General features: G+C 41.1%; 1 protein-coding gene across 18 annotated transcripts in view; it reads right to left on the bottom strand.

The window, feature by feature from the left end:
- utrn (utrophin) overlaps positions 1-14,874 on the bottom strand; it is a 311,025-nt gene that overhangs the window by 242,784 nt on the left and 53,367 nt on the right. For all 18 annotated transcript variants that reach the window (XM_073939615.1, XM_073939623.1, XM_073939621.1 and 15 more), the window contains 7 exons: positions 10,421-10,636; positions 6,981-7,162; positions 6,292-6,442; positions 3,368-3,487; positions 1,906-2,007; positions 454-561; positions 118-297 (listed from right to left, as the gene is read on the bottom strand). In XM_073939615.1, the coding sequence (XP_073795716.1) occupies positions 118-297; positions 454-561; positions 1,906-2,007; positions 3,368-3,487; positions 6,292-6,442; positions 6,981-7,162; positions 10,421-10,636 (1,059 nt within the window). The remainder of the gene's footprint in view (positions 1-117; positions 298-453; positions 562-1,905; positions 2,008-3,367; positions 3,488-6,291; positions 6,443-6,980; positions 7,163-10,420; positions 10,637-14,874) is intronic.

The raw sequence follows: 14,874 nt of genomic DNA, 5'->3' as shown, positions 1-14,874 counted from the left end.
TATTGAGATTAGATCACAGATGAGCACTGTAATCATATCATTGTCTTATTCAGATTAAGGCAAATAGTTAGACTACTGATGTCCATGTTAGCGTCGTCAATGAGACGCTCATCTGACCTGGCTGGAGCAGTCCTCTAGTTTCTGGACCAGGTTGTCCCAGCGTAGGGTCAAAAGTTCTGTGTCGGATTCGATCCTTTGAGCTGCGGCTGGACTGTTCAACAGCACCATCACATCTTGACCAGCGTCTGACAGAGCGCTCAAAGTCCTGCGCTTCTGGGCCATATCCTCCTTAAGACTCTGAATTGGGTCAAATAATGATACAGAATCAAGCTGAATCATATTCATAAGATTATAACCTTAAAACTAATGCTTTTACAATGTTCCCATATCAAAATTGTGGGTGCATACGTAAAACTATTAAATATATGAAAGAATGTAAGTTTGTATACTCACAGCTAATCTGCGGACGCTGGCATTAATGTCACTGGGGTCTTTAAAATCACAGGTCTGCACTTCACCCAAGGCCTTCTCCTTTTCAGTTAGCCATGACCCAAATAAACTCTGAATGGATGAGAATCAATAATAAGGCATTTACCTTCTGGTCAATCTTGTAATTTGACAGAAAAATAATTGATTATCCAAAATGAGAACTCAGCATCACACACATTGCTCCAAATGAAAAGGAAACAATATCTGCTCATCCCTATTCATTATTTTTTTCTTTTGTATACGAGCATTAAAAAACAATAATGTATAGTAATATCTGGCAAAATATATTTCTCATTTAGATCACAGTTGAGTTTTTGCTTAAACTGGAAACTGATGGGAGTGGTCTTAATGTGAAATGTGAAAGAGTAGGATTGTGTGCGCCCACTACACTAATGATGGGTCAATGGTGATGGTATCTGCAAGGTATAAAAGCACATTAATTCAATCTGAATCTTTACCAGAATTCAGTCTGAACTGTTAAAATAGAAACCTGAAACTTCTGTTCAGATTATAAGTCTAAGATAGGAGGACAACACAATGGGGCCCAACACAGAGCCCTGAGGCACACCTCTGATTTTTTTTTATTCTTGTTGTGCAAACAAATATATTTAGGTCATCAAACTGTATAGTAATTTTTGATAATGAACAACAAACTGCACACTAAATGTGCCTCATTAGACATTTTGTAAATTATGACAGTGAATTTTGCAATCTTTGTTATAAGGTCCACCTAGCCTTCAAGCTTGATCAAGTTTGTTGTAAAATGCTTTTAAAGGTTTTACTGAATATATATACATTCTGAGAATATGATCTTTTATTTATATCTCCACCGACATCTGGTCTGTGATACACTGGTAGCACCCCAAAACTGTGAAGTGCTATAAGTGGCCAGTAAAGGACTAAATAAATGTAATTGATTATTATTATATTAATTATTTAAACACAATGTGGCCTGACACAGAGCCTTGAGGCACTTGATTTTTTTGCAAACACACAGATTTGATTGTCCACACTTCACAGCAATTACTGAACAACAAATATTGAATATTTAGCAAATATTTGTTGGGTATTGAGCTGACATATAGCGCCATTACGTTTTGGATGCCCTGAGTTTGGAAACTTCTGTTTCACACCCACTGTCTCTACCTAATGAAAAACAAAAATGACTATTTTTTATTATTATTTATTATTACAACACAATAATGCCAAACACAGAGCCTTGAGGTACACTTGTTTTTTATATATTTTTTGTAATCAGACATATTTAACTACCCAAAGGCCTCTAGATGAGGCTTATTTGACCACAATAAAATATAATCATGCCATGATTTATAATGGTTTCATTAGGACAGTAAGGTCTGACTCCAGTATAGAATATAAAGTCATGCTGCAGTGGAAACAGAATGAATGTCACACCTGGTCATCAAGCAGCCTCTGCCACACCAGCTGAGTTTCATCCAGTTTGTTCCAGCGCTCCTCCGTCCAGCGACACACTGCCGCCCAGCGCTCACCCAGTGACTGTCAAGAACACAAGAGGAAAACGTATTCACTGAATGACTTTTCACACACTTTTAAGGCCTCTGCGAGTGTCAAATATCAGTCTAGTTCCAAGTTTCTATCTGCGTTTCATCCAATGAATTCTTAACACAGTGTCCAACATTAACAGATCTCCTCCTTCTTCAAGCAGCAAACAGATGAAAACAGCTTGCTTTGATTAGCCTGACCTTTCAGTGAGAACAGATTTTTAAAGCTTAAATAAAAATTATGGAAACCTGAAACTTAAATGCATTCTGTTAACATTATACGTCTAAGATAGGAGCACAACACAATGGGGCCCAGCACAGAGCCCTGAGGCACACCTCAGGATTTTATTTTATTTTTTTATAATATATATATATTTAAGTCCACCAAACTTTTGCATTCACATAGATCTCTGTAAATAGTCAAGCAACACTGTAGGTACATCCAAACCTCACTGCCATTGTCAGTTCTATTTTAAAGAAACAATCAACCTTTTTGTACTGTATATAGCACAACCTAAAGTGCTTTACACCAGTAAAAACAAATCATACAACAAAACTAGAAACAGAACGATGCTAAAAGCAATACAATAAATGTCAATGAAATACAGCAAAACATTAAAACAGTGAAAAGTGTCAGGAAAGAAGTATTGAACATGTCACCATTTTTTTCAGAAAAACATATTTCTAAAGGAGCTGCTGAATTTCAGAAAAAGAAAATCAAGCTGTAGAACTGTAGAATGAGGGTCCTATCTATCAAATCTGAGCTTTATTCTGTATTCTCTATTGGATTTGGGTCAGGTGATTGGCTGGGCCATTCTACAACTTGATTTTGTTTCTCTAAAAGCATCTGAGAGTCTCCTCGGCTGTGTTTTGGACCATTGTCTTGCTGAAATGCAGCTGATATTCAATTACACTGAGGAAGGGCAGAGAGTTGCTGAAGAACTGCTGAGAGGTTTCAGCTGCTGTTTGAACTTTCATTGCTGAACTACACCTCCCTTTCTTCATGTGTTCAATACTTTTTCCTTGCGTCATTTTATTTTATTACTCATAACTATATTTGTAAACTAATCAGATTTGTTTTCTTTGCATAGATGGATTTCTCTGGTTGTTACAAACATCAAGGGGAAATTTCAAGTCAACAGCAAATTTAGAAGTATGTTTTCTGAGAAAAATGGTGATGTATTCAATACTTATTCCCCTGTTGTATCTATGAGATTCTCTTTCATTCGATTACAATAAGCACTAGAGCTGACACTCAATACTTTATATCATTTCTGACCAGAATCTAGGAATTGTGGTATTATAATTACAGTAAGTCAAAGATAAATAATCATTGTATATGCTTTGTGTTGTACCTGCAGTTGCTCCTCCAGGGCAGCAGTGGCGCTCTCACCGCTGTTCTCATCCACAACCACAACCATGTGTGTGAGAGAGTTCACCTTCACCTGCTCCGCCTCCAGGTCATTCTGCAATGCCTGGGGACCGAATAATGAAGAAAAAAGGTCAGGGACCAAAGCACAGCAAGCAAGCTTTCCCCCATTTACTCTATACAAATCGATCCCAAATCGATGTGTGGTCTGGATGGCGAGGCAGTGGCGCAGTAGGTAGTGCTGTCGCCTCACAGCAAGAAGGTTGCTGGTTCGAACCTCGGCTCAGTTGGCGTTTCTGTGTGGAGTTTGCATGTTCTCCCTGCGTTCGCGTGGGTTTCCTCCGGGTGCTCCGGTTTCCCCCCACAGTCCAAAGACATGCGGTACAGGTGAATTGGGTAGGCTAAATTGTCCGTAGTGTATGAGTGTGTGTGAATGTGTGTGTGGATGTTTCCCAGAGATGGGTTGCAGCTGGAAGGGCATCCGCTGCGTGAAAACTTGCTGGATAAGTTGGCGGTACATTCCGCTGTGGCGACCCTGGATAAATAAATAAAGGGACTAAGCCGACAAGAAAATGATAGTGTGGTCTGGTACCAATTGATCCACTGAGCAGTACCAGTCTGCAGCCCAGACTGCATTAGCACACTGAAAAAAGTCCCTTTTTAAAATCCAAGATTTGATTTCTCATAAATTATTTTAATTTCGATACAAAATTATTATTCATATCATGTATTCATCACAGAAAGATGACAGGGGATGTGGTGCTGTTTCCCTTAGACAGTGGGGTTCCTGAATGTGTGTGTGTGTGTGTGTGTGTGTGTGTGTGTGTGTGTGTGTGTGCGTGTGTGTGTGTGTGTGTGTGTGTTCTTTATTCACTAGCTGAACAAACAGGCCGATCTCGTGTTTGCCTGTGGTTCACCGAGGCGTGTGCTGATCCGCTTATTCATTCTTCTAACAGCTCAATCTGCCTTACAAACCTTTATTACCCAGAAGCGGCTGTTTCAGAAAGAGTTTATATCTTCATTGTGTTGCATTTAATAATCTACAATCTATATTTGTTTAACAGTTTAATATAATTTACATCACTTTGACAGCACAAACAACCAATCAAATCACTGCGCTAATCATTCATTCATTCATTTTCTTGTCGGCTTAGTCCCTTTATTAATCTGGGGTCGCCGCAGCGGAATGAACCGCCAACTTATCCAGCATATGTTTTACGCAGCGGATGCTTTTCCAGCCGCAACCCATCTCTAGGAAACATCCATACAAACTCATTCACACTCATACACTACGGACAACTTAGCCTACCCAATTCACCTGTACCGCATGTGTTTGGACTGTGGGGGAAACCGGAGCACCCATGCGAACACAGGGAGAACGTTCAAACTCCACACAGAAATGCCAACTGACCCCGCCGAGATTCAAACTACAGAACTTCTTGCTGTGAGCACTACCTACTGCACCACCGCGTCTAATGATATATCTGTCATTTCTTCCGTCAGGATTTAAAGCTTACTGAACTATGCTGGTTCGAGTGCCTTCTGACTCTGTTGGCATTTCAGTGTGGAGTTTGCATGTTCTCCCCGTGTGCATGTGGGTTTCCTCCAGGTGCTCCGGTTTCCCCCACAGCCCAAACACATGCCCTTATGGGGGAATTGATTAACTAAATTGGCCATAGTGCATGAGTGTGTGTGAATGTGAGAGTGTATGGCTGTTTCCCAGTACTGGGTTGCAGCTGGAAGTGCTTCCGCTGTGTAAAACCTATGCTGGAATAGTTGGCAGTTCATTTCACTGTAGCGACCACTGATAAATAAGGGACTAAGCCAAAGGAGAATGAATGAATGGATATTGTGCAAACAAATATATTTATGCAATCCAACTCTTATTGGTATATTATTATTAATTATTATAATTATTACAACACAATAGGGGTCAACACAGAGCCTTGAGGCACACATTTGTTGGGATAAACGCATATTCCTTTAGCTACAGTTGAAAAAGGCAAATGTGATTATAATACTAATATAATAATATTCCCAAAATCAGATCAGAGTTGTTGATGATGACCCTAACGCTCATTTTTTAAAATTTCCTTGAAAGAAAATACTAATAAGTCATGTCTTTTCAGATTTGATCTAGTATTTTTGTGCATCTGCTGACTTCGTTTCCACAACAAAAGTGCTTTGAACGCATTTTTGCTTTGATTTCAACAAGTCTGTGCTTTTCTAAGTGAAAAAATGCTGTCTACACTGATAAAGTGACCGTGTGTCAAGTGCAAACAGTGAGAAATATAAACAAAGACAACTCCGGGATTCAGATTTTCAATTGAAAAGTGTTGACTGTGCTTAACTTTATCAATAGTTATAGCTTTGTTTCATGTCATTTGTTTCACATTATACAGTTGAAGTCAGAATTATTTGTTCTCATGTGTTTCCATTTTTTATTTTTCCTCAAATATTTCCCAAATGATGTTGAACAGATTGAGGAGTTGTTCACAGTATTTCCTCTAATGTTTGTTCTTCTAGAGAAAGTCTTATTTGTTTTATTTGGACTAGAGTAAAAGCAGTTTTTAATAGTTTTAAAGCCATTTTAAGGTCAATACTATTCACCCCTTCAGCAATATTAGTGTTGGATTGTCTCCAGAACAAACCACTGTTATACAATGACTTGCCTAATTACCCTAACTTTACCCTAATTACCCTAGTGAAGCCTTTACATGTCACTTTAAGCTGAATACTAGTGTCTTGAAGAATATCTAGTCTAATATTATGGACAGCACCCTTCTGCTTTCCGTTAAACAGAAATTGGAGAAATAAAATATACAGGAGGGCTAATAATTCTGACTTCAACTGTATAAGGTTGAAAACAGCGATTCACACTGTAATAGACCAATCAGTCATGTTCTTTACCTTGTGCTGCTCTATCTGGGTCAGGTATCCCTGTATGTCTCCTGCTATTGGCTCAATCTCCATCTTCCGGATCCGCCCCTCTGTCTGTGTCAGCCAATCAGAGAGCTGCTGAAGCTGCTGCTGCTGCAGGTCCATCAGGACCTCATGAAGCCTGCAGATTGATGAGAGTTTATACACACACACACACACACACACACACACACCTACAAACATACAAACTCCTCAAACAGACTTTAACTGGTGTGTGTGTGTGTGTGTGTGTGTGTGTGTGTGTGTGTGTGTGTGTGTGTGTGTGTGTGTGTGTGTGTGTGTGTGTGTGTGTGTGTGCCTTTTTATTCCTTACCAAATGTCCCCACAAGTATAGAAATATCAGTAAATGTTGACCTTTATTTGGCTCCATGAGGAAAATAGCTCATAAATTACACAGAATTAACTCTTGTTGAAATATTGTTTCCTGTGAGGGTTGTTTTAAGGTTATGTCTAAGGCCCAATCCCAATTCTCCCCCTTAGCCCTTCCCCTTCACACTTTCAAGGGCAAGAGAAAGGGGTACAAAAATTAGAACTTTGATTGGGCCTAAGTGAAGTCCCCATAAAGATAGCTGCACAAGTGCAAGCGTGTGTGTGTGTGTGTGTGTGTGTGTGTGTGTGTGTGTGTGTGTGTGTGTGTGTGTGTGTGTGTGTGTGTGTACCTGGACTGTCGGTCCATGCTGGCGACGCGCAGGTTCTCCCAGCGTGAGTTGAGCAGTGTCATCTGTTCCCGGATCTCCTCCTCTTCTTCTTCACTCAGGTTTCCTTGAGCAATCAGCTGGTTTCCTGCCTGCAGGACGTTTCCCACACTGCTCTGGTGCGCCGTCAGCTCCATCATGAACGCCTGAACGCAAGAGAGAGAGAGAACACACTTACACTTACAGAACGCCCCTGACTTACAGGTCAAGAATTACAGGCATTATTTTAACAGCAGAAATAAAAAAGCAATGTTTTGTTTTGTTTTATATCTTGAAGTTTGATGAGTTTCTCTAAACACACACACACACACACACACACACACACACACACACACACACACACAGTATAAGAATCTGTTGCTTTAAAAGTGCAGTAGGTAAGTTTGACACCCAGTGGTTGAACTAGGTATTGCACCCCTGGTTCAAAACATCCGTAAGCACAGGTTGCCAGATTGTCGACATCAACAGGAGTGTGCCAAACTATCAAGTCTTAAGGCTGATTTAAGTCATGTTCTATATAAAATCTACGGTGCGCGATAGAAGGAATAGTTTCCATATTAAATGGAGTGTTTGTCCTAATCAACACCTGAATTTTTTATTTTAGAAACCGCTTCTATTTCTGAACAACAGAAAACTGACAATGACCAGCTCAGGTACAGCTCATGTATGTGCTTTATTCAGTGCTAAATGCTAATAATGTGAGTTTGAATCCCATCACATGTATTGCCAGACTACTGACAGCAGCAGCAGATAGTTCAGCTCAGATCTGGAGAATCAAATAAAGCGTCTGAAACTGAACTTCAGAACTGCAAACCAACACATATCAGTGGTTCAGCATCTACATTTAATCATGTTAAAGAGCTTTAATATGCATTAATTAGATTATAAAGCTTGCCATTGTGCTGGAGTGCAGTGAGTGCACTATTCTGTGCTTCTGAATGGCTGTGTTCACATTTCTGTCGTGTTTCCTCTGGTGTAAACAGCCAAACATCACTGCCAATCTCCTCACGCAGCATGTTGATAGGACACAGGGTTACAATGTGACCTGCTCACCTAATGTTTAAGCTCCTAATATTTATATTATTTGCTAATTAATAACCACCTCATGTGGAACTCTGAATCTGCATCTCATTTCAGAGTCTGCTACTGTCCACCAGAGGTCACATTTCAGTCACAGATGCACACTCTGAGAGTCTTCCTGACTGACTGAATGAAATACGCTGTTTTCCACCATCTGGCAACCCGGGTGCTGAAATATAATTGGCTAAACTGAGCGGGTTAAATTACCAAAACAAAGACAGACGTTTACTTAGCATGTTTCTGAATTATCTGCAAACATATTATGGTATTTTATGCTTTAAAAGCCACATACAGCACCTTTAACTGTTTTGTATACTGTCTTGCTAGAAACGTTTTACACTTCTGCAGGCGCCTTCAGCAATAGACAATGTACCATTTACTTTAGCCAGGAATGAGTGTTGCACACTGGAGGTTTACACAGAAAAGCCTTTCACTGAATTTACTGCTTGCAGTTTATAATAAAGAGATTTTTTTTGTTAGAAATATTGAAAACATTTAGAAAAAAAAACAATGTTTTGGATCATTAAAATGTGTCTGAATGTATTTACTTGTAAAGTGGTCATGGAGCAGTCATCTGGGATTATATCAGCCTCTGAATGTTTATTGCAAAACAATTATTTATGTTCTGTTGTCACTTTCAGACCAAAACAAGTGTGTGAAAGTGTGAGTGCCAACACAAACCGGCTGATGCGTTCACCGGTCAGAGGATAAGCACAGCTTCAGTGCATTTGCTTTGCTTTTGTTTCTGCATCAGTGCCTCATATTAGCGCTCACTTTCTGACAGGAATGTACACCTCTCTCTCTCTCCCTCTCTCTCTTTATGTGTGTGTGTGTGTGTGCGCTCTGGCTCTGCTGTCTGTCAAAGGTCTCTCTGCCTCAAAAATTCCTCACATTCCTGGCGTGTTCAGAGCATGTTCTCAGAGAACACGACCACATAAAAAACGACAGTCCATGCTAACAATAACAACAGTCCATGCTAACATCTATAACGTCACACTAACAACATCTACAGGCCACTCTAACACATAGACCAAAAATAACAACATCTAAAGGCCACGGTAAAAACATCTATACTCACACTAACAACATCTACAGGCCATGCTAACATCTAGAACATCACACTAACAACATCTACAGGCTACGCTATCATCTATACGCCACACCAATAACAGCTACAGGCTACGCTATCATCTATATGCCACACCAACAACAGCTACAGGCTACGCTAACATATATACGCCACACCAACAACATCTACAGGCTACGCTATCATCTATACATTACACCAACAACATCTACAGGCTACGCTAACATATATAAGCCACACCAACAACATCTACAGGCTACGCTATCATCTATACTACACACCAAAAACATATACAGGCTACGCTAACATCTATACGCCACACCAACAACATCTACAGGCTACGCTAACATCTATACATTACACCAACAACATCTACAGGCTACGCTAACATCTATACGCCACACCAACAACATCTACAGGCTCCGCTATCATCTATACGCCGCACCAACATCATCTACAGGCTACGCTATCATCTATACGCCACACTGACAACATCTACAGGCTACGCTATCATCTATACATTACACCAACAACATCTACAGGCTACGCTAACATCTATACGCCACACCAACAACATCTACAGGCTCCGCTATCATCTATACGCCGCACCAACATCATCTACAGGCTACGCTAACATATATACGCTACACCAACAACATCTACAGGCTACGCTAACATATATACGCCACACCAAAAACATCTACAGGCTACACTAACATATATACGCAACACCAACAACATCTACAGGCTACGCTAACATATATACATCGCACTAACAACATCTACATGCTAACAACATCTACAGGCCATGCTAACATTTATATCCCACTCTAAAGACATCTACAAGCCACGTTAACAATATCTACAGTCTACAACCCCCATGTATACGCCACACTAACAACTACAGGCTATGCTAATAACATCTACAGCCCATGCTAACCTTTATATCCCACTCTCAAGACAACTTTAGCAACATCTACAGGCTACACTACCATCTATAGGCCACACCAGCAACATCTACAGGCCATGCTAACGTCTACAATTTTGGAGAAGTTGATGATTCCCCATTCAGACAGAATGCCCGAGAGGTGGCCGCTGAGTGAAATGACTTGCCTTGGAATGACTCCTCGGGAGTCATTGCCTTGGGTCAAATAAGAGAGACATACAAAACGGCCGAAGACTGGAAGTGAGAAGCACTGCCTTAAAGGGACTGTGTTTGTTTGCCTGTGAAATGTACCTCATGCGTGTGGAATTGGTCCTTGACCTCCTCCACGTCTTCAGAAACGTCCTCCTGCATGTGCAGCGTGTCTTCGGCCGACAGCAGCCAGGTCAGCACCTCCTCCAGAGTGATCTGATACGAGTCCAGATTCACCTCCATCTGCAGCTCCGCCAGGGTCTCGGCCCGTGTGCTGCTGCTGCTGCTGCTGTCCACCTCCACCTCACCCGCAAAGCCCTGCACACCAGAGAAAGTAAATGGAAGATTAACATGTATCCTCCTCCAAGCTGAAAAATCCAGCTTAAACCAGCCTAGGCTGGTTTTAGCTGGTTGACCAGGCTAGTTTTAGAGGGGGTTTGGCCATTTTCAGCCTGGTTTCCAGACATTTCCAGCCTGGTCTTAGCTTGTCAGGCTGGAAAACGACCAGCTAAATCCAGCTAAAACCAGCTTGACCAGCCTGGTTTAAGCTGGACATAGCTGGTTTTGGCTGGGTTCCCAGCCTGGCTAGGCTGGTCAAGCTGGTTTTAGCTGGTCATCTCCCCACCTGACCAGCTAAGACCAGTCTGGAAATGGCTGGAAACCAGCCTGGAAATGGCCAAAACCCAGCCCGGTCGACCTAAAACCAAACGCCCAGCCTAGGCAGGTTTAATCCATCAAACCTATTTTCTGTAAATGAGCATTTTCTATCCGGTTCCTCTGATTAGATTCAGAAGTTTCATTTTATAGCTAATGATAAGGTTATTATCGCCCCCACCGTCCCCACCAATTTCAAGTGCAAACCTACGCCCTTGATTAAAAATGTCCACATCAATAAAACTTACTTCCACATTGATGTGTCACGTCTTTTTAAAACCCAAAACACACAGATCACAGCTCAATGAAGATAACAGATGTAATTGTGTGAGCTGAGCTGAGAGAAGCAGGTTAGTCTTCATTGTGTCAAAGCTATTGTGCTGTACAATAAAAGAGTCACAGAGTTGGGTAATGAATCTGACATTAGGGAGCCAAACGGCACCACACCCAAGAGAAGAGCAAAAAAAAAAAAATTTTGAAACGGGATGAAAAGAGTAACACAACACCCTAACAATGGACAAACTGAGAATTCTGCTCTGTTCGTAAGGCAAAACTGCCTTAGGGAGTCTGATATGAACCTTACACCAGATCATGTCCAAAACACAGGATTACCATGGTAACCAGATCTAAATAAATGAATAAATAAATAAATTGTATAGCTATAGCTGGAGGGGGTGCGGATTTTGCAGACGATGTTGTTCTGTTGGCTTCATCGAACATGGACCTTCGGCATGCACTGGGATGGTTTGCTGCCGAGTGTGAGGTGGCTGGGAAGAGAATCATCACCACAAGTTCGAGGCCATGGGGCTCTACCGGAAAAAGGTGGTTTGCCATCTCCAGGATGGAGGAAAGTCCTTACCCCAGGTGGAGGAGTTCAAGTATCTTGAGGATTTGTTCACGAGTGAGGGAAGGATGGAGCGTGAGATTGACAGGCGGATTGGTGCAGCGGCAGCAGTACTGCGGTCTATGTATTAGTCCGTTCTAGAAAAGAAGGAGCTGAGCTGAAAGGCAAAGCTCTCGATTTACCGGTCAATCTACGACCTCATGAGCTTTGGGTCCTGACCGAAAGGACAAGATCTCGGATACTAGCTTCCGAAATGAGTTTCCTTCACAGAGTGGCAGGGAGCCCTCTTTATGATAGGGTGAGGAGTTCTGATACCAGGGAGGAGCTCGGAGTAGAGCCGCTGCTCCTCCACATCGAGAGAAGTCAGCTGAGGTGGTTCGGGCATCTGTTTCAAATGCCTCCTAGACGCCTACCAACAGAGGTGTTCCAGGCATTTCCCACCAGGAGGAGGCCTCGGGGAAGACCCAGGACATGCTGGAGGGACTATGTCTCTCGGCTGGCCTGGGAACGCCTCGGGAGCCTCCTCCTGGAGAAGCTGAAGGAAGTGTCAGGGGAGAGGGAAGTCTGGGGTTCTCTCCTGAGACTGCTGCCCCCGCAACCCGGCTAAATGACTTTGAACTAGGCATGGCTGGTCTGAGTATTTCAGAAACTGTTGATCTACTGGGATTTTCACACAGAGACAAATTAATATGAACGCAACACAGGTGTGTTTTTAAAAATGTAACATCTAAATACTCGAACCTTCACTAAAATTCCAGCATTTTTAGGGATTTCTACATATGAACCCTGAAACTAAAAAAACAGTCCACGAGCTCTCACACTGAAAGAACATTTCTACTCTGGCAACAGTAGCAACTGCGTCCTCAAACAAGGCTTTGTTTCTTCACCAAGAGCCCTGATATGTGGAGGAAAAGGTCATGTGATGAAAACATTCCCATCTCAATCCCACACGCTGCACAGAGTCGGCTCTTTCTGATCGAGCAGAGCTGGAACAGGCAGCGCTCAAATATTTGTGGCCTGACAAATGCAGAAGAACCACCCAAACGCCCCACAGCAGATTCCTGCATCACCAGCAATCGGCCAGCAGGGATACAGTTTTAGTCTTTTGTGCATCCAGAACATGTCTGTGAAGTTTCAGCTCAAACTACTGATTAGATCATTTATTATACCCTGCTGAAAATGTCCATTTTTGGGTTTTGTAGGGATTTGTAGCTGTTTAACTGTTTAAATGTGTCTTTAAATACAAATGAGCTTGTTCTTCTCACCTACTCAAAGTAGATTCACTAATAAACCTGTCTGACTTTATGTGAACGACAAAGTACATCCAGGAGATGATCACAGAATAATGTCTGATATGTTGAAGTGCACTGTTGTATAAGACTGAAGGGTTTATTCTGTGAAAACAGCCAATCTGAATGTACTTTATCCTGCTTATTACACAGCTATTTGACAATAAAACGTCAAAATTAGCCACAAAACATTGTTCTAAACTGTCATAGTTTATTAATTACTTAACTAAAAGCAAAGTGGAGAGAAAATAAAACAGCTGATGGAGTATACACTAACCTGTGCATTATTCAGACACTAGATGGAGACAAACAGTCAAAAACACAACAGAAACTAAAACAGCTGATGGAGTATACACTAACCTGTGCATTATTCAGACACTAGATGGAGACAAACAGTCAAAAACACAACAGACACTAAAACAGCTGATGGAGTATACACTAACCTGCGCATTATTCAGACACTAGATGGAGACAAACAGTCAAAAACACAACAGAAACTAAAACAGCTGATGGAGTAATCACTAACCTGCACATTATTCAGACACTAGATGAAGACAAACAGTCAAAAACACAACAGAAACTAAAACAGCTGATGGAGTATACACTAACCAGCGCATTATTCAGACACTAGATGAAGACAAACAGTCAAAAACACAACAGAAACTAAAACAGCTGATGGAGTATACACTAACCAGCGCATTATTCAGACACTAGATGGAGACAAACAGTCAAAAACACAACAGAAACTAAAACAACTGATGGAGTATACACTAACCTGCACATTATTCAGACACTAGATGGAGACAAACAGTCAAAAACACAAGAGAGACTAAAACAGCTGATGGAGTATACACTAACCTGCGCATTATTCAGACACTAGATGAAGACAAACAGTCAAAAACACAAGAGAGACTAAAACAGCTGATGGAGTATACACTAACCTGCGCATTATTCAGACACTAGATGGAGACAAACAGTCAAAAACACAAGAGAGACTAAAACAGCTGATGGAGTATACACTAACCTGCGCATCATTCAGACACTAGATGAAGACAAACAGTCAAAAACACAAGAGAGACTAAAACAGCTGATGGAGTATACACTAACCTGCGCATCATTCAGACACTAGATGGAGACAAACAGAAGTCAAGTGGTCAATATTGTGCATGGTAACCAAAAATGAATAGTTACTCACTATTTACTCTCACTAAGTGGCTCCAAACCTTCATATGTTTCTTTCTTCTGTTGAACACTAACGGAGATATTTTGAAGAATGCTGAGAACCGGTAACCATTGACTTCCATAACAGAAAAAAACAAATACTATAGAAACCAATCATTACAGGTTTCTTCAAAATATCTTCTGTTGTGCTCAGCTGAATAAGAAAGTCAAACAGGTTTGGAAATGAAGGAGTGAGTAGATGATGACAGAAATGAACTGTCCTTTTGAGCGTGAGGATTTAAATGAAAGCAATCAATCATGATTCACTGTAATGATCTGCAGTCGATCCAGTCCGAGAAGCAGCTCATTAGCTCATTAAAGAATTAAAGGTTAATTACTGTGACCCGTCAGACATGTTTTACCGCTGTTTCATGAACAGGAGCGGCTAGATTTCAGCTGAGAGAAAGCATCAAAATCATGCTAATATCACTGTGATGTTTATTAAAGAACAACACTAAACTATCTTTTCATTCATTCATTTTCTTGTCAACTTAGTCCCTTTATTAATCTGGGATCGCCACAGCGGAATGAACCACCAACTTATCCAG

The sequence above is a fragment of the Danio rerio genome, chromosome 23 (assembly GCF_049306965.1).
Source record: "Danio rerio strain Tuebingen ecotype United States chromosome 23, GRCz12tu, whole genome shotgun sequence".
In the NCBI taxonomy this organism is placed as follows: domain Eukaryota; kingdom Metazoa; phylum Chordata; class Actinopteri; order Cypriniformes; family Danionidae; genus Danio; species Danio rerio.
The sequence above is the reverse complement of the archived record's forward strand: the minus strand, read 5'-3'. Positions and strand labels throughout refer to the sequence as shown.